The 19,556-nt window shown below is 39.2% G+C and overlaps 1 protein-coding gene across 5 annotated transcripts; it reads right to left on the bottom strand.

Moving 5' to 3' along the window:
- Positions 1–684: 684 nt before the first annotated feature.
- Positions 685–13,087, bottom strand: exoc1 (exocyst complex component 1). 5 transcript variants are annotated; one of them, XM_084921931.1, is made up of 21 exons: positions 12,979–13,087; positions 11,071–11,202; positions 10,849–10,979; positions 10,595–10,754; positions 10,267–10,284; positions 8,319–8,506; positions 7,967–8,194; positions 7,316–7,448; positions 7,096–7,205; positions 6,531–6,599; positions 5,753–5,902; positions 5,341–5,449; positions 4,483–4,527; positions 3,992–4,155; positions 3,779–3,892; positions 3,440–3,519; positions 3,123–3,351; positions 2,096–2,279; positions 1,794–1,993; positions 1,488–1,682; positions 685–1,401 (listed from the first exon to the last, which is right to left on the bottom strand). In XM_084921931.1, the coding sequence occupies exons 2-21, from the start codon at positions 11,192–11,194 to the stop codon at positions 1,249–1,251; spliced, it is 2,784 nt and encodes a 927-aa protein (XP_084778057.1). In that variant the 5' UTR covers positions 11,195–11,202; positions 12,979–13,087; the 3' UTR covers positions 685–1,248. The 5 variants fall into 5 exon arrangements, with proteins under 5 accessions (XP_084778057.1, XP_084778059.1, XP_084778060.1 ...); XM_084921933.1 differs by lacking the exon at positions 4,483–4,527; XM_084921934.1 differs by lacking the exon at positions 6,531–6,599.
- Positions 13,088–19,556: the final 6,469 nt, after the last annotated feature.

Below are 19,556 nucleotides of genomic sequence, written 5' to 3'. Positions count from 1 at the left end.
ATCAAGCAGGGGAGGACCCAACAGGAAATCAGAACAACTGAAGAGAAGAACTGGAAAACCATTGAAAAAACAGTCACAGACCGCCGGGCACAAACGTTTAATAGGCCCAGCCGACCTTTTTGTTTTTTCTGTAATTTCCTTCTTTTAGTTATATTTATCCTGGACTTTCACAGAGGTTTACAAAACACACAGCTTGCATCTTTTTCTGATAAAACTGAGAAACAACATTTCTGTGGTCTTGAGTATTATTTGCCACATTTATGTCAGGATCTTCAATTAAAAGTAAAATATCAGTTTAGCCCTGTTAACTTGTTCAACTTGGTTACTCTAATTTTAACCTTGTTACTATACCTTATTTTTAATGTTGTGGGGGGGGGGCTCACAAAGGTTTATCTAATAGCTTTGTAATATGAATAGTTCATTTGACCAAAAAATTGGAAATAAATACTGAAATTACCAATACAAAAAAAAAATTGTTGAAAATTTGCTTAAATTAATACTGTGTTCACTAGAGTATTCAGTAGGAGGGTGACTATTACCAACTTAAATGTAAAAGAAAAATGTACCATTGATGGGTTGTTTTTCCTAAACACACTGTAGTTATCATAACCAAGTAGCCTAACAGTATAAAAGTTTTAGCATAAAAAAAATCAATTACCTAAAGCAAAAGTAGTCACTACCAAGTGTATGTATACATCACTTTATTGATGCAGCTGGAGATGTATAACCTTTAAAGTAAATGTGTGCAGTACAAAATGCAATGTTTGCATTCAACTATAAAGAAAAAGCAAAATAACACAGATACACTTTAACAAAGTATATTAAAATTGTACTTCAGTAAAGTTACGCTCCACCACTGGTCCTATCCCTGCTCTCATCCAGTATCGAGAGCAAGGACACTCCCCTGACTTAACGGTAAAACAAACAGAAATGTGCGACAAATACTAGGAGGGGTTGTGCAGATGCTAATTTATTATGTACATATGGCATCAAGAAATAATAAAAATATGACAAACAAGAAGTATTTAGAGAGCTGTTGTTAAATCTCAAAGAAACACACACACAAAAAAATGCAGCAATATCCCTAGCACTGTCTTATGTACAAATTCCCTTTCATTCAAATAAAAACACAAAGAGGAAATGTTCTTAATTCAAAAAGCATTAGAGGGTAGTTTGTAAATTGCTAGTGTATCTTCAGCCAGTGTGAGCCAGTAATGAATCATTAAGGAAAGGTGCATAGCAGCAAGATTAATGAGACTGAGCAATGCTGGAGAAGTACTCCAGCATGTCCTGGATTGTAAACTCCATAGTGATCCCAGAGCCAGGGTAGCACCTGCCTATGAGATCTTCAAAGTGCTTGTACTGACGGATGAACTCGTCTTGCATGGAGTGCCACACCACCTAGAGGAATAGACAGGAAGTGCAACAGTTCAGAGGCAGGAAGAGGCATGCAATGATTTTAATCCCCTAAACTGTTTTTTTCTCACCTGCAGCAGACTTTCTTCTTCACACAGATGTTTGTCCACCTTCTTATAAAGATTGTCGAGTCCCTTTTTCACCTCTTTACCAGGATACTCTTTGATTACTTTCCGCAGCTCTTGCTTGTTGAAGGCCAGCTGATAGCTCACCTCCTCCTCACGAACACCCTGGGCTACACGTGCTTCAACTCCTTCAAAGAAATGCTGCAAGCGAGATGACAGTTTGCCTGTTATAAAACTCTGCTTATATTCGTAATACTCCAACTCAGGCTAATAAAGATGACTGAATTTTGTGGTCACTTTAACTCTTCTCACATTCAGTTTTTCTAGAGGCTGGCCCAGAGAATTGATTACGTAAGACTGTAGATGGTCTGTGTATTTGTGCTTGGCCTCTCGTCTCTCTGCATCCAGGCAGGAAATCTTTAGACGTGACAGCGTAGAAAAGATGTGGTGGAAATTCTCCATCATCACGACATCTCGTGGTGTTTTCTGGCTTTCATTGGCAACCTTCTCCACTGAGAAGACAATAAACAAGTCAGAAATTCCAGGACACCTCATCAACTTCACATGATCCTTTTCCAATAAATAAGAACTTGCTTAATGATCAGTGGTCTCACCGTTCATGAAGACGGCCCTGATAAGCTTAACGTAAGCTTTGTCCAGGTCTCCTCGACGCTCTGCATTGCGAAATATGGTTTCAGCCAGTTCAGCGAATTCCTCAAACCCAGTGACAAAAGGCAGGATACCAACTTTGCTCTTCTTGGATATCTTAAATTCCTCCATTTGTCGGATCTGATTAGACTGTAAAAAAAGAAAAGAAAGAAAGTTAAAATTTATTCCCAAATTCAGCCCAGCAATGACTCCTTTGACTGAAAACAAACAAATAAACAACAACACTAGTAATTTCCCGCAGGCTCTGGATTATCACAGAAAATTAATTCTGAGTAAAATTTTGCTTGGCCTTTTCACAAAATAACTACTGTTATGATTTTTGAGGAGTAGATCGCTATAAATAAATTCCTCAACATCAGAAAACTACACTTTGCCTTTATGGCTTCATTGTAAACTCACGTGTTTGGTGTCACAACACTGAATGCAATATCCAGGCATGAGTAGCCGTGCTGCACAACCATTCCTGACCCACAGTCACCCAGCTGCAAGGCTTTCTACCACTTTAGTGACTCCAGGTTTAAGGCACGTTTGTGTTGCCCTTACCTTTCAGACCCAGAAACTTTGTCCCTCTTTTATACTATTTTGTGGAGTTTGCATGTTATCCCTCAGCCTTTTTGATTTTCCTTCACCTACTTTCACTTCCTCCTACAAGCCAAAGATGTGTTTGTTAAGTGGTGATTCTAAATTGGCTGGAAGTGTGGATGTCACAGCGTGTTTCTGTCTCTGTCTGTTGGCTCTTCGATTGACTGGCGAGTGTCCAGAGTGTACCCCGCCTCTCCTCCTGTGACAGCTGGGATCATCTCCAGCCCCCCCCCCATGACCCTGAGTTGCTCATGGGTCTGGAGTTGGATAAGCAGTTAAGAAATTAGACAGACACATAGTGTGGCAGCCTTCAATAAACCTACATAATATTCCTTAACCAGGCTTGAATTTAGTGATGTCAACAACAACAACAAAAAAGGCACTACTCACAATGCATTTGTCAAAGTTTCTCTTGACAGTCACCAGCACATTTCCCAAAGTTGTGCTGAGATAAGAGGCCGGGTCAACGTTCTCAGCTGTCCACACATGGTGACTCATCTTCACCAGCATGTACAGAGAGTGGAAGCTGTCAATCTTGTCGCCCAAAGCAATGAGGCTGTTGAGCTCTGTCTCGATGCTCTGGAAGATTTTATTCATCATCAGCCGCACTATATCTTTCCTGTAAATTGAAAAAAGAAGCGAACAATTGCATTTAAAACGAAAAAAATTTACATCAGAAATATTAGCAATGATCTGCAAGAACTCACTCTGATGACAAGGAGTGTTTGTGTTCTGCCTGGGGAGGCTTTTTAGATGGCAAGCTTCCATCGAAATCCTCCGTCTCTGGCTGACAGGACAAAAGAGATCAAACATGACAAACCTAAACAAACATCTGTGGATGCATATATGAATGACACTGGATCTGATAACACGCTAGCATCTGTCATCACTGTTTTATTCTACGCTTTCAGGAGAAACAAATGCTCCAGTTTCAGATGGTACCACACAAGTACAAGCACTGCTATTGTTGTGAAGTATTATAATTCATTGAGATGCATTTTGATCTTTCTGTTACAGCCATTTCCAGTATGTGATCAAATAAATACCTGTGCAAGAGGGGGTGCAATTGTCAAATGCTGCTGCAGCTTGAAAAACTTGCTGATGAAGTCTTGTTCTGCAAGACACAAAGGCTCCAGCTCACTGAGGACCTGCTCAAATATCTGCAGAGACAAAAATAAACAAATAAATAAATGTAATTTCTCAGGATGTACACACATGTGGCTTTATTTCCACTCCACTTAAATTTCTGGCAGTGTTACCTTGTCGAACTTGGTCCTGTCGGCCACATCGAGGTCAGAAGCGGACATGTTGCCCATGTCCAGTAGTGATGAAGACTGGGAACGCCGGCTGTTGGAGCCCTGCACCGTGAGCTTATTCAGGCTTGAGGTAGAGCCTGTCAGCTTCCCAGAGCTGCCATGTAGGCCTAATGTAGCACAACAAATATGGTATGAGTTAATGGCTATGTTTTGTGGGAAGGCTAATACAAGTCAGTTTTCCAAAAATTCTACAGTGAAGGAATCCAACTTAACATTAAATTAAATGGTTAGATTTTTGGCATTTGTTACAGAATGTGTGGTAATGTATGTGTGATGATTTAGCCCAACCAACCAGGTACAGGGTGAGGTAATGGCTTGTATTGGAACAGCAAAGGGGTTTGATCAGAGGATTCATTTTAGTACAGCCATGTAGTGATCAGAAGCACAGTTGAAAATTGACAGTGGAACAGCTCCATTTCAAATGTCGTACTTACTTTCTGTTTCCTGTTTGAGTGCACTCTCTTTCCGCGGAAGCGTAGCTGCAGCCAGTTAGAAAGGCGGGCATCAAAGACAGACACAGGTTAGGCTTAATACATGCAGCATGGGAGGGGTAAGGCTAGATGTTAGATGTACACATATGCTGACGTGCACCACAGTGACTTAGGTAGTAGCTCGAAAAAACCTTTGGAAAACAAAGTCTTTGTTTTTGTTTTCAGAAGGAAAAGCTAATACAGAGTGCAGAAAGCAGAGTCCTATAAATCTGCCAAAACCTAAGCTCATCCAGGGGTTCTGTGCAGATTATACATATTGAGAAACAAAGCATGTAAAGTCCCTGTGCAAAGGGAAAAGGAGACATTACTGAAAGACAAACTTTGGATGCAGGCATAAGATTATAAGATGGAGAAGCCTGCAACAGCAAAGATGGTGGTATAAGAATAGTTTCAGGGGAAAAAAAAGCTATTCATAATCTTATTTTAAAAGCTAAAGCACATAAATCTTCAAGTGTTTTGTTTTTTAAAATCATATTCAACTGGTGATTCTACAGATGCAGTTTTTAATGCCGCCGTGATCATTAGATAAAGCTTCAAAATAACTGTCCAAATAAGTGTCTAGAGGGATTATCAAGAAGGTTGCCAAGGATGCAGAGCTGTGAGACCTGTTCTAAAAAGACTTTGGTAATGCTTTTGGTACCAGGCATGGTGCAAAAATGTTTGTAAAGGTGTGAGAACATAATATAAGAAGAGGACAAAACAGTCAAGAAATGCAACAAAATTCATTCCTTTTGAGTGAACTACATGATGGAAGACAAGCATAGTTCATGTTAAGTTTAACGTGGGAATCATAGCGCTTACCGAACTTGCCCTTCGGGTCTTTGGATGTACCCGCCATTTTTATTTTGGCAACTTCAAAGAACTCTTTGATTTCTCGCTCATACAGTTTGCTCATATATTCAACATATGTCTGTAAAAAATAGAGAATATTTTTTAAGATTTATGACTTGTTACAGCTAAAATGTGTATTAACATTTTGGAAAACATACATTCTAGGAAAGCATTATATTGTACTAAGAATCATGTGCTCTTTCCTCTTTTATTTGCTTCATTATAATTTATTACTTAGTCTTTTTTAACCACTCTCTGCTTATTTAACTGTATTAATAATGCTCACAAATGTCCGCTGTACTATCCAAACCCCACAAAAAGCACATTTCCCAAAATGTCAAACTGTTTCTCAAGTATTTTTGCAAAGTAACACTGCACTGACCCTCGACAGGCCTTCGTACTTCTCCCTGTGTGTGTTCTTCAGCCACTCCATGAGCTTGGCGTAGCGCAGTAAGTCCCTGTGGAGAGGGCTGTGTTTGGGCAGGGTCAGCTCAGCTGTGTGCTGTGACAGGGTTGAGCTCTGGTCATGGCCCTGAAGATCACAGTGAGAACAGATAATCATTAGCAGTATATTCACCAGAAGTATACATTACAGGAGAAAAGTTATAATATGCATTTTTCCATATATGCACGCAAACACATGTTATGCAAAAGGAAGACTTGGCCTGCTTCCTCTTACAATCATCTGAAGCATTACCTTAGTGTACTGGATATCCAAATGATGTTAAAGTAAATAATCTAAGACGTTCTTACACTCCAGAGCCACCACATTCTCAGCCAACTTCCTGAACTGCATCTCTTTTGATACCGAACTGATGTTCTTCCCACTTTCCCCTAAGCTTGTTCAGTCTCTTCAAGACATGCACGCAGACAGGCACAGCATCTTATGATATGAGACTATTAGCAAAGAAGCCACGTTAGCACACAAACATAATGAGCCCTGAGCCGAGGCATTTGCCAGAGGAGGAGGAGGATGGACAGAGCCTCTTCAGCTTTGAGATCAAATGTGAGATGTTCAGTAGTTAGAAATATATCCCATGCAATACATAATGTGCTATGGTGAAAAGCTTGAGTTCTCATGGCATGTATGTTTGAGTTATATGTGAGAATTCAAACATTAGCAAAATGGGGCACGTGGGGGTTGCTGTGAGGGTACTCACTGGAAGTGACAGACAGGAGGACCTATAGAACTGAGGGATGGTCATTTTGAAGTGACTGAAGTGGTTGAACTGACACAGAGACAAAGAGCAGAGTGGGATGATTCAAAGTGGGATACACAGAGAATCAAGGATAGGTGAAGGGAGACGATACAAGGAAGCCCAGGAAGTAAGTCTTAACTAAACAGAAAGCTCAGTAGAGGAGAAAGAGAGAGACAAAGAGCTTGGAAAAGCAAAGGATAGACTGATGTCCTCCATTTCACAGCAGACCAGGGACGAGGATACCAAAACATTTCATTATTAAATCTGCTTACACTACTTTGTTCCCAGTAATGTTCAGATTCACAGAAAATTAAATATTTTTAAATCATTTTGCAGTTTGTGAGTTTTCATCAGCCAAACATTTACGAAACCAACAAATTTCAACGTTATCAGTACACCTTGTTCAATTTCACAGTTCAGTAGTGCTGCGGGATTCAAGAGACATTTATTCTGATGAGATTTTCCTTCTTTAAATGTTTAGAATAAGACGATGAAAATATATTCCTGACCAAGCTATGCCTGTTACCTGATGAACAAACACATTGTTGAGATGATTCGTGAGGCGGCGAGCAAAAGTGTCTCTCAGTTCAGCAAACAGGAGCTGTTGCTGGTTCACAGCCATGAGTTTTTCATGGCCTGCAGAAAGAAAACAACAAGACTTTAATGTCATTACTTGTTTTTTTAAAGAGCACCGGCTCATCAACCCAGGCAGCAAGTAATCAAGAAAACGTAATTTGTAAACTTACCTGGTCTGAGAGCCACATTCATACACTGCAGGAGAGCCTCAGAGGCATTGATACAGGCCTCTATACCTTTAGGGGATGTCAGATCTCCCTCCTGTAAGGCCCTGATGTGTCCCTTTGATAAGTCCATGTAATTCTACAAAAGGAAAACAAAATGAAAGTCACAAATCAAAGTGTCGTTGTCTAGCAAAATCTAAATCTGGTTGAAAGTAGAATTGCTCAACTGATCCTCAAGTGGCCTTTTTAGACTGGTTCTAAAAGTGAATTTCATAAACGCAACCTTTTGAACTTTATCAAGTCCTAAAAATCAGGAATGTGTCTGCTTTGACTATGAAGTGGACATGGGTGGCTTCACCTTGCCGTGACTTGCTTGCCGTGTGATTAACTGAACTAAAAAGGCGCCCCAAAAGTCTTTTTGTACGTTACTTAGCAACAATCAGTATGAAGCCATACAGTCTGGATAGATGCAGTTCACTAACCAAGCTTTGCCACCCTTTAGACCTAATACGATCACTTCTTCCTCTGAAAAACAACATGGCCATTCCCCAAAAAGTTTTAAATTTCCAATACCCTCAGATCCACTGAGGCTTAAAGTTTGCTGCTTATTTTAGTATATTTTGCTTATTTTGGAAAACATTTTAATGTGCTTCTTACCACTAAGAACTGGATCTCATCCAGTAGTTTGCCATTGTTGGTGTTGCTGATCTGGATGAGACGATTGCTCTGTGAGATCTGATCCATTTGCTCCTTCACACTCTGGAGCATCTCTTCATAGCTGCTCAGCTTGCCCTCGATGGTGTCCACCTCTCCCAGTGCCTCATCCAGCAGCTGCATTAGGATATTGACCTGCTTCTCTGATGCCATGATGGACTGAATGTTGGCCTTATTGTAAGAACAGATAAAGAGATATAATTACTATTATTTTCTTTCATTATTAATGAGAGTGGTTTTAGGTCATTAAACAGATATCACCCTTAAAAATGGACAATGAACTGGCTTTACTCACCCCATCTAAAACCTGAAGCTCCTTGAAGAGCTTCTCTGCAAAAGCCTCTGCATTGGAGATGGCGTACTCGCATGTCACCATCATGCTCTCAATGTCTTGCTCTTCACGGGTGCTGAGTTCCTGGTATTCATCCAGAGCATCCTCATCTCCCCCGGCAACACTCTGGCTCTCACCACTTGGCACAGACTCTAAGCCCAGGAGAAGAGAACAAAAACATGTGCAAGACATAAGTAGAATGGCAAAGTTCAAAACACATGATATGGCATCTTCAGACTCAATCCAGTTTTCTTCCATTATTGAAAGAACATCTACAGGCACAATTACACTGAGTAAGGGATACCCAGATCTTTCATGGTTTTAAGAGTAAAGCTGTACTTATTTTGTATGAGTGATGAAAGTGTAGCATGACTATGAGCAACAAATGAAAAACAATATTAGGTAGTGGCAGGAGGTTGAAAATATGAAGCATGTCTATCAGCTTCCAAGTAAAGAAATTACTGTAATAATTAATCTGTATGCTGAAACAACTGAACTAACAATGTACTTTACTTCTTTTAGCTCCAATTAAACTACAGGTGTGCATTAAATAGTGTGGGATATATTACTAAGGTTATATACTGACATATCCATATGTATGAAAAGGGACAATTCACAGCAAAATCAAATATAAATATTTTCACTCTGGCCTCTAGAGTGCGACTTGCCCAGTTTTGGAGATAAACAGCTGTAGAGATGCCTTGAGGAGCTCAGGTAACAACATAAGTACATTTTAAAACTCTGCATCAATATCTTTCCATAGTATTATGATCCAATTACTTAAAAAATGTACCCACCAGGTTAAGAGCAGTTTCATGTAGGAACTATTTTCAACCTGCTAAACTACACCCAACAAAAGGAAGTACACACGTAGTCATGAGAAGAAGCTCATGCTCAAGGCTCAAGAAAATGACACAGGATCTACACATGAAAGGAGACCTATTACGCTTTCCTACGATTTTCAGATGTGGCTACTCATTAAGAAAGGTTTCAAATAAGTCAGTCAGTATATATATGCTAGAAAACCCGATGAACCAAAGGCTCATGCTTCAACCTGCTTGCTTTTAAGTACATTTATGCTCAATTAAGAGGGGTTTTTTTTACTCTTGTATCTCTGTGATGTCAAATAGAAGTAAGAGTGCTTGGTCAGTATAGACAGCAGAAAGCAAATAGTCCCAACATCAAACTGTTTATAACGCTTGTTTTTTTTTGAGTAATTGGCTCATGATTTCTGGAAAGAGGTATACTGCTGAGTGTTTCAAAAATATTCTGTGCACATCAAAGTTCACATGACATCTAGTTCAATTATAATCAAGAGAAGACTGGTTATTTCTCCAAAACTGAGTCCTTCCATCCATTTTCTTTAATTTTTTTAGTTCAGGGTTGTTGTGGAGCTGGAGCCTATTCCAGCTGTCATAGTGCGAGAGGTGGGATAACACATAGAGACATACAACTATTCACACTCAAATCCACACCTATGGCCAATTTAGAATCACCAATCAACTAAACATGCATGTTTTTGGACTGTGTGAAGAAATCAGAGGTACAGAGAACCCACACAGGTGCAAGGGAAGCATGCAGATTTAATTCAAACACGCTTTTGCTCTAAGGCGATGGCACTCAAAACAATATAAACAGATACACAACTACAGGCCAGAGGACAAGTATGTAAATTTGATTTTGATACAAACAGTCATTTTAATGTGGAACGAATATGGGAAGCAAGGAGATTAAAAACATGATCTAAATGTCTGTAGACAAACAAAATGAATCATTTCTATTTATTTTCTAAGGACAACGAGCCAAATAGCAGCAGTTTTAAGGAGGTGAAAGTCTCTGGTGAGAATGGTGGTTTGATGTAATGAAAACACAATGGTGAGGAACGAGGAGGGGGAAGTTAAGTCCTACCAACCTTCCGCTTTAGGAAGTTCTGGCCAGAGAAAGTTAAAGAGAAAAAAGTGAGAATAAAGAAAGACTTTAACACAGAAAACCATACCACAAACCAGGAAACAGAGAAGAGGCAGAATCTTTTTGAAAACATGCCATTAAAAAATTTAATTAAAAAGAAAAATCCAGGTGGAATTCTCACTTCCATATTAGATTACCTCAAATATGTGCACTCTAGTGTCAACGGCAGTGGTTTGAGATAAACAGACACACCTTTAAGCAAATGCAATCAAATTGTAGCAAGAGGCATGCCGTCACAGGGATGGCTAATGGTGGAGTATTTATTTACGCACCTTCAAGCAGCTGAGAACTGACATTCACAAACTCCACCTTCTTCCTCAGATAGCGCTGGTTCAGCTTCCAGATGCAGGAAATAAAGGAGTTTTTTTCAGCTGTACTGCTGGCCACCCACCGGTAAACTTTCTCAAAATGAAGATCAAACTCAGGATTTTCCTAAACCATAAAAGTAAAAAACAATATCAGCTTTGAAAACATGTTTTCTAAGTGAAAACACAAAAAAAGGTCAGAGAAATGTATTATTTCTCACCTTGCTTGCATCTTTGGCATCTACTTCTGTCAAGTCTCTGAGCTCCCAGGTCTGCTGTCGCTTGTAGAAGTCCCCCTTGTCCGATTTTTTCACTTTTACTACTTTAACCTGGACAGGCCTCTCTGTGGTAACTGGAAGAGCAAAAAAACGATTACTTAAAAAATTACTTCAAAAGGCTTCTTATCCTTACACATTATTTACAGCCATTTATATGGTGACTACCTGTAGCACACAAGAAGCAGTTCTTCTTCTTTTTTCCTGCCTTGCAGACGTTAACAATGCCAAGGAGACGCTCATCATTGGGTGTGAAGATGTCCCTCTGGAGAGCATGCTTTATGGCTGTCATGATGGATACTGTCATACAGAGACCATGACATAAATAAATAATAAACTTTTGATACACATACACAAATAAATGCTTCTTTCAACTTCAGGTACTTGGAAAGTTAAAGCTGGTTGTCTGTTTTAGGGACTTTGAAATGGTTATCCACACCTTAATTTCATGCTGAGTGGACTACTTGAATAGATTTTATTCAAGTGTCAGTCTGTCACTGCCTGGGTGACTACAGCAGGTCCAAAACACAGCAGCTTGGCCCAAGCAAGTTTTTTTTATTGGATGTTTCCTAGAAGCACATTGTTACTTTTTAAGAAAAATGCTATATAAATAAAGTTTATCATTTCCTTCATACAGAAAATTTTGGTGATCGCCCCAAAGAAGTTTAGCCTTTCCCAAAGAGGTTTTTATACTCTTTTGGTAAATTTTTGTGTATCAAATGGTAAGAAATAACAGAATGCACACTGCAGTTTAATAATGTAACATCATTTCACTGCCTTAACTATAACTGATGTGCCAAAAAAAATGATAAGTAGTATCATATAAAAATTATTTGATTTTGATATTATTATATTATTTTATATTTATTTCACATTTATATATCCTGTATTTATCGAGGTAAAAAGTATAACTGACACTAAAAATGCCTTTTCCAAGACAGTTCCATAAAGATCTTTTAATGTAGAAGATGGAGTAGGTACAATAGTGCAAAGTCATCAGGATACTAGAAAAACTTATTTCTTTATTTTATATATAGTGGTGTGAAAAAGTGTTTGCCCCGTTCCTGATTTACCATTTTCTTGTAAGTTTGTCACGCTTAAATGCTTCAGATCATCAAATACAATTAAATATTGGACAAAGATAATATAAGTAAACAAAATTCAGTTTCTAAATGAAGGTGTTTATTATTAACTGGTTGGGCCACCCTTAGCAACAACTGCAATCAAGTGTTTGCAATAACTGGCAGCAAGTTTTACAGCACTGTGGATTAATTTTGCCCCACTCATTGTTGCAGAATTGTTGTAATTCAGCCACAATCGGATTCAGGTCAGGAGTTTGACTAGACCAAAGTCTCAAGTTTGTTTTTATTAAGCCATTCAAGGGTGGACTTGCTGGTGTATTCTGGATTGTTATCCTGCTGCAGAACCCAAGTGGACTTTAGCTTGAGGTCACGAACAGATGGTCGGACGTTCTCCTTCAGGATGTTTTGATAGAACCATGAATTCTACTGTCCATTTACCACAGCAAGTCTTCCAGATTGTAAGGCAGCAAAACAGCCCCAGACCGTCACACCACCATCACCACATTTTACTGTTGGTATGATGTTCCTTTTCTGAAACGCTGTGTTACTTTAAGCCCAATTAAGATCAAAATGAGCGGTGGTCAAGATGTACATTTAGTTTTATATCCCTGATTGAAGAGGTTACGTCAATGCACTTAAATAGTCGCTTTGTGTCTTTGTGCATTTCTAACGCTGACATATTTAAAGGACGTCGATTAAAACTACAACATAGTGCCCCAAAAACTAAAATAAACGTGCTTTCGAGGCAGCTGGTGAATACTGCAGCCCTGAACCCAGAGACTTCGGTGGCCCTTCTTGCTGTCCTCTCTGTCGGTTAGCGTCTGTTAGCTGGACAAAGCTAGCTGTTGCTGTTAGCATAAATGACGCCAGTTGCATAAACCAGGCGAAAAGAGTGCGTACACCCGCGAAATACTCGTATAAACCACTGTCAGGGTTTTTAATCAAAAGGCACTCTGTGTCCATTTTAACAGAGATATAATATAATAGCGGTTACCTTGTTTTTTCAGCCCTCCGGCCCTACGAAGCACCGCCCTCTTACTTCCTGGTCCTCAGATGGAGAGGTCATGTGACAGCAACATCCTCCTCCACCAGCAAACGCTCAAAATAACACTACATTCAGGTCACATAGACTCTGTGCATTTGTTTAACAGTTGCCCCTCGTAATATAACAGATCTCCTCGCTACAGAAGTGTAGATTTGTTCTTTATGTTCATTATGTTGGACAACAAAGCATTTATTCGTTGAGTCCTGTCCCACATGTTGACGCAATGTCCCACGCACTTTTCTAAAGACAGGTGTTTTTTTTTACCCAGTGCATTTGAAGGGAGGGAGTTTTATTATAGCCTACAGACGAATGTTAGTTTATCTATTGCCATACTCATCAGGGAAAATTACAAGTCAACAAAAAGTCACAAGATTTGCAGATTTTGGTGAATGCGGTGGAAATACCACGTAGAAAGTCTTGAAAGCACACATGGAATCACATGGAACCCAATTTAGTGCTTTGAAAAAAAAGTGCAGATAAATACATAGTTTGTCTGTTTGTTTGTTGTTTTTTTCCAATTCAATTCAATTTTATTTATACAGCACCAAATCACAACAATAGTCACCTCAAGGTGCTTTATATTGTAAGGTAGACCCAGTAGCGGTTATGGTTTTTGATACGGGTGACACGAGCGGTTGCCCGGGGCGGCATCGTGGTGGGGGGCGGCATCACGGGCATCAGCAAAAAAATAAAAAATAAAAAAATGCTCGTACTCATGCTGCCCCGACATTATGTCAGCGCATATTGGGAACGGCATAGGCACCGATCGCTTTTCTATTGCCCATTTGCTAGGAGTAAGGGCGCCCTCCGTTTGCGAGGTGCGCCTGCTGCTTGCGGCACAGGGAGGAGAGGGCGGAGCGGCGGGGGTTCTCTGGCTGGCCGGAGCAGCATCTAATAACTCGCAAAATAAAACAAAATAAAAACAAACCAACAAACACGAAAACAACATACATGATACAGACTTATAATTTGCATCGATGTTTTTTCGAAATTCTATACGCGAAAAGTGAGCACGAGAGCCCTCGGTGCGCCTGCTCGCTGCTGAAGTCAAAGTAAACTTTATTGTCATCTCCGCTACATACAGTCCAGTAGGCCTATATAGAGAGACGAGACGGCGAGGCTCCAGTTACAGCAGTGCAAGTAAACAAACAACAAATATAAGAAGAGTAAGAAAATAAATACACACTTTAGGACTAGGGGTAAAGGGATCAATAACAATTTAAAATTTATAATTTACAGTTTGATGATTTAAAGTCTCACACACAACCTGTTGACAGGGCAGTGGGGCCGGCTGCTTCCAAATAGAGCACATTTCATTCATAATGTTGTAAATCCAAGCCCATTATGTATTCATGATTTGTTCCTGGGTTGTGCGAAATTCCAGAAATACATCTTAGACAAAGTGAATCTGTGAACTAGGGTGTAGGTCAATTAGGTTATGTTGTGGCGATCCTCGAGTTGGGGGATGGGTGTTCATACTGGAGTGCAAAATTAAAACCAATGGGAGATGGAGGGGCGCCTGAGGGAGTGTTCACCCTGGGCGCCAAACAGGCTAGGACCGCCACTGGGTAGACCCTACAATAATACATGCAGAGAAAAACCCCAAAATCATCTGACCCTGCTATAAGCCAGCACTTTGGAGACAGTGGGAAAGAAAAACTCCCTTTTACCGGGAAGAAACCTCCAGCAGAACCAGGCTCAGGGGCAGCCATCTGCCATGACCAGCTGAGGAGAGAGAAAAAAGATGCGATAAAAGACATGCTGTGGAAGAAAGCCAGAGATTAATAACAAGATTCATTGAAGTGATTCAAGTATGATAAATGAAACCAAAATATGAAACTCTGAGATATCTGTAAAACTACTCCTCTAAAACACTGCCAGACAACAAAATGTTTTATTTTCTGTTAAATTATTTTTCTCTGATAGTGAGTATTCCCTTTGTCTTAAAAATAAATGCAAAATGAAAATCATTGAGTCTGCTGTGATCAAGTGTCAAGCTGTGGAACACATAAGTGCAGTTTTGATAACCAAATATGTCTTTTATGACTTAAAGAAGTCAAATTTACCAAAGCAATAACTTTGACACCCTTGCTCAAATAAATGATCAGAATATATGTAGCTTTCATAATCTCATAACTATGTACTTTTTAATTATGGCAGGAGAAAAAAAGATTTATGCCCTAAACAGAGGAAAGAGGAAAGTTTTGTAGTGAGACATCCATTTCTGTCACTTCAGTTAATTCAAGAAGGGTCAGCCATCTGCCACGACCAGCTGAATAGAACATGGCTTTACCCAGTATAGGTCAGCTGGACAGCAGGAAGGGTGCATAAAATGGTTAGAATTGCCAAAGTGCAATAACCATTTTGATATTGACTAAAATATCGTGTAAATTAAAGTAACATTGTGAAGTTATATACATTGTCTTTGAACTGAGATTCAAAAATAGGAGCCTTCCTAGCTACCAAAATATTTCATTCCTTGCTGGTGGCTCAACTTTCTTAGGCGATGACAAAATTTCATGTCATTCAAACATGATCAAACATGATAAGGACAGCAGGTGGCATTATTAAGCCACGAAATAGATATTATTTCTATACTTTCAATGGTTTATGTGTATTTTTTTTTTCATAAATACACTGGCCAAACACCATGTGTTTAAGAATACGAGGTTGTTGTCAGTATTGTACAGATGCATTTGCCTTGCATCAATAAAAATTATATTTGTGGTCCAGTTTTATAGCAAAAGTCCACCGAGGCCATACAGAGACCCGAAGCAAACCAATAAACAAGTCAAATGAATGTCAACACAATGAGTCAGAGATGTGACACAGATTAAGATCAAGGATTAACATTGATCTGCAGACAATGCCTTGAGGTAAATGGCTGTGTTGAAGTTATTGTGCAGAGACAATGCTGAATCTCCCAGCTGGCGTATGTAGCGTGCACTGTCACCATCAGTTAGATTCAGAGCTACTTGCTCAGTGTGATGAAATGGGGAGATTTCAAAACACATCCAAAGTGTACAATGGGTGCTTTCATATTTTCATTTCCACCACTTGTCATGTGTCATAAACTCTGCCTCATATGTCCAAGTTAAAGAAACTATAAAAGTCATGCATTATTTAGGGAAATGAATACAGCATCAGTGTAGGATGTGATGAAAACCTCTGTTGTAGCTCATTGATGTACATTGTACAGACATGAAAACATTTTATGGAGTTATGGCCGTAATATGGAAATATCCAAGGAGTATAATACATTATAGAGGAATATGTAGAGGAATTTAAGTCTTGGCCAATTCTGCTTCATACATTTAAATAACGTTTAATCTGTAAATATTTTGTGACAATTACACACATTTAGTCACAGAAAAAGAACTAGTGTATTTTGGGGGGTTATTTTTTGTGTAAAAATAATACCTGTTTACAGCCCATGTGTGCAATATACATCTTTTTATTTATTTATTGTTTTCTTGTCTATGGACAAGTCTGTAACATGACCCATGCCACAGCACAGCATTAAAAGGCTAACTATTTTTCCAGTTAAAAACAACTCACAGCCACACATACATTATGATGTTGGTTTTTCCTAAAACAGAGCGATGTTTTTGCAGTCGCAGGAACTTCAAACTTACTGATTTGTGATAACTGCTGAAAGCCCGTTTAGTGGGCATAGCGTCAATTAAAAGTACTCAATTTAGAGGAACAAAACAAAGTGGAACCTGCAGATAAGAATTTTCCCCAACTCGTGTCAGGAGGCCATTTCTATGATGTGGGCGCCCCGGTGACATGCACGGGGTGACATGCAGATGTGACAAAACAAAAGGGCTTTTCACGCTGGTGCTGCAGTGTCAGAGGACGGTGATTGCATCTGTGTAATCTACATTTGACATTCACACTGGTGATTAAAGGCTGATAGCATTTTCTGCTTCTGTGTCTGTTTCATTTGGTATCAGGATGACATTTTCGGCAGCCTTTAATATGCTTGAAGAAGGCATCATTGGTATTGTTTTCAAGTCAATTCAATTCAGTTTTATTTATATATTGTCAAATCACAACAACTGTTGCCGCAAGGCACTATATATTATAAGGTAAAGGCTGTGGCGACAGTGGGAAAGAGAAACTCCTTTTTAATAGGAAGAAACCTCTGGCAGAACTGGGTTTAGGGAAGAGCAGACATCTGCCATGACTGGTTAGGGGTGAGGGGAGGGAGACAGGGCAAAAGACACACTGTGAAGGAGAGCCAGAGATTAATAATAATAATTGATTTTAATGCATAGTGGTGTATAAAAGAGGTGAGTGAAGAAGAAACTGGGAAGCCCCCATCAGCCCAGGACTATTGCAACATAACTAAGGGCTCAGGGCCACCTGATCCAGCTCTAACTGTATACTAGAGTTTTAAGCCTAACCTTTAAAAAGTGTCTGTCAGCTGAATCCAAACTGGGAGCTGATTCCACAGAAGAGGGGCCTTGAAAGCTGAAGGCTCTGCATCCCATTCTACTTTGAAATACTTAGACTGCAGACTAACCACAAGTTAGCCTGCAGTCTGAGAGCAAAGTTCTCATTTGGGGTCATATGGTACTATGAGGTCTTTGAGATAAGACTGGGCCTGAATGTTCAAAATTTTGTATGGGAGGAGAAGGATTTTAAATTCAGCATTTTGGATCAACTGAAGGTTTTTCAGGGAGTTTTTAGAACAATCTCATGGTAATCAAGAACAATACTCCAGCCTTGAAGTAATAAATACTAGACATGAACCAGTTTTTCACTTCAGACAGGATGTTTCTATTTTTTCCAGATATTATGTAAATGCAAGAAAGCAGTCATATACATTTGTTTAATATGCACATTGAAGGACATATTCTGGTCAAAAATGAGTTGAAGATTCCTCACAGTGTTACTTGAAGCCAAGGTACCGCCGAGTAAGTATCTAAGACTCATATTTATTGTAATGTCAGGACTCACACAAAAGATTAAATTAGTATTCATACAGGGTAACTTTTATTGGTCTTTTATTGGCAGCAGTCTTTTATTAGTTGTTTTAATTTTTTTTGAAAATCAGACAGCAAGCTGTAATAAACTCCTATTCAAATGTATGCTGCCACTCTTTTCCCTCTCAACTCCCATCATGTTTCTTTAGCTGTTAAATTATGGATCAAGTATGTAAATGATAGTGACACTTGACTCTTGGAGCAACACAGCAAAGCACTCACATGAAAACTTGTATGAATGCCGTCCCACTTGAGTAACCTCATCCCAACATGAGGGCTTTGCTCATCACTGGCAAATTACACATAAAGAAGAACATGCTAGTCATCCAAAGTGAAGTAAGCATGAGAGCTGCTATTACATGAGCAATGCTCCATGTAGAGCTCTTTGCTCATTATGAGGGTCAATAATGTGTGCGATTTTGTTTTGAAGTAATCATGTAATTTAAAATGTGCGCGCCTCTGTGTTACCCGGTGTGCTCTGCTGATTGTTTATGTAGCTTTCTGAAACATGGAAAAATATAAATTGGGAAATTGCTGTCATTATGACTGAAAAGTGAGTAGTTTTGCAGGACTTAGGACCCAGACACTGAGAGGGAGAGCAAGGGCACGAAAAGCAATTCTTTTGTTTTGGGCTGTTATTGTTGGATAAATTCTTTTCTTTCTTGCTTTTTTTTTAGTCTAGTCACAGATTTTTATTTTTATTTTTACTGGCATGAAAATGCTTCCATAGACTTTGTGTGAAACAAAAACAAAAAACTTTCAAAACCATAACATTTTTTTTTTAGGTAAATGCAAAGTGGTGTATAAACACAAAGAGTATAAAACCCAAGTCTCAGACTACCCCCTAAGACCAAGCACCTGGCGACAGTGACAGAAAATCTCATTTTTAACAAGGAGGAACATCCAGCATGGAGGGACAGCCACCAGTTGGGAAAGAGTGAAAAACAAGAGAGCAGATGCACACAGGACAAAAGACACACAGGAACAAGAGCCAGAGTTTAAAATGAATTACTAATGAAAAATAAAATATGCTGTATAAACAAATGGAGAGTGAAATGAAGTGAGTGAAGAAGAAACAGTGCATGATGGGAAGCCCTCAGCATCATAAGCTTAACTAAGGGAGGATTCAGGACCACCTGATCAGCCTCAACTGTATGCTTCATCAAAAAGGAAAGTTTCAAGCCTAATCTTAAAAGTAAATAGGATGTCTGTCTCCCGAATCCAAACTGGGAGCTAGTTCCACAGAAGACAGGTTGGAAAGCTGAATGCCTCCCATTCTACTTATAGAAACACTGGTAACAACAAGTAAGCTAACATCCTGCAAGCAAAGTGCTTTATTTTGCCAATATGGTAATGATTTGGTATGAAGGCCCTGATTATGTAAGACCCTGTATGTGAAGAGAAGGATTTTAAATTCAATTGTGGATTTAACAGGTAGCTAAATCCACAATGAAGAGAGGCTTATATGGAAGAAATGCAGTTACCCTTTCTAGTCCCTGTCACTACTCTTGCTGCATCATGTTATTTTTATTGCAG

This window comes from Perissodus microlepis, chromosome 23 (assembly GCF_051167445.1).
Source record: "Perissodus microlepis isolate ML-2025 ecotype Zambia chromosome 23, ASM5116744v1, whole genome shotgun sequence".
NCBI classification, from domain to species: Eukaryota; Metazoa; Chordata; class Actinopteri; order Cichliformes; family Cichlidae; genus Perissodus; species Perissodus microlepis.
The sequence above is the reverse complement of the archived record's forward strand: the minus strand, read 5'-3'. Positions and strand labels throughout refer to the sequence as shown.

Excerpts from the sequence above, each read along its gene's own strand:
- exoc1 (XM_084921931.1), bottom strand. The coding sequence starts at position 11,194 with ATGACAGCCATAAAGCATGCTCTCCAGAGGGACATCTTCACACCCAAT. Across the intron at positions 5,903-6,530 it reads CCTCCTGTCTGTCACTTCCA|GGCCATGACCAGAGCTCAAC; the intron begins GTGAGTACCCTC and ends TGTGATCTTCAG. Across the intron at positions 3,352-3,439 it reads AAACACTCCTTGTCATCAGA|GAAAGATATAGTGCGGCTGA; the intron begins GTGAGTTCTTGC and ends TTCAATTTACAG.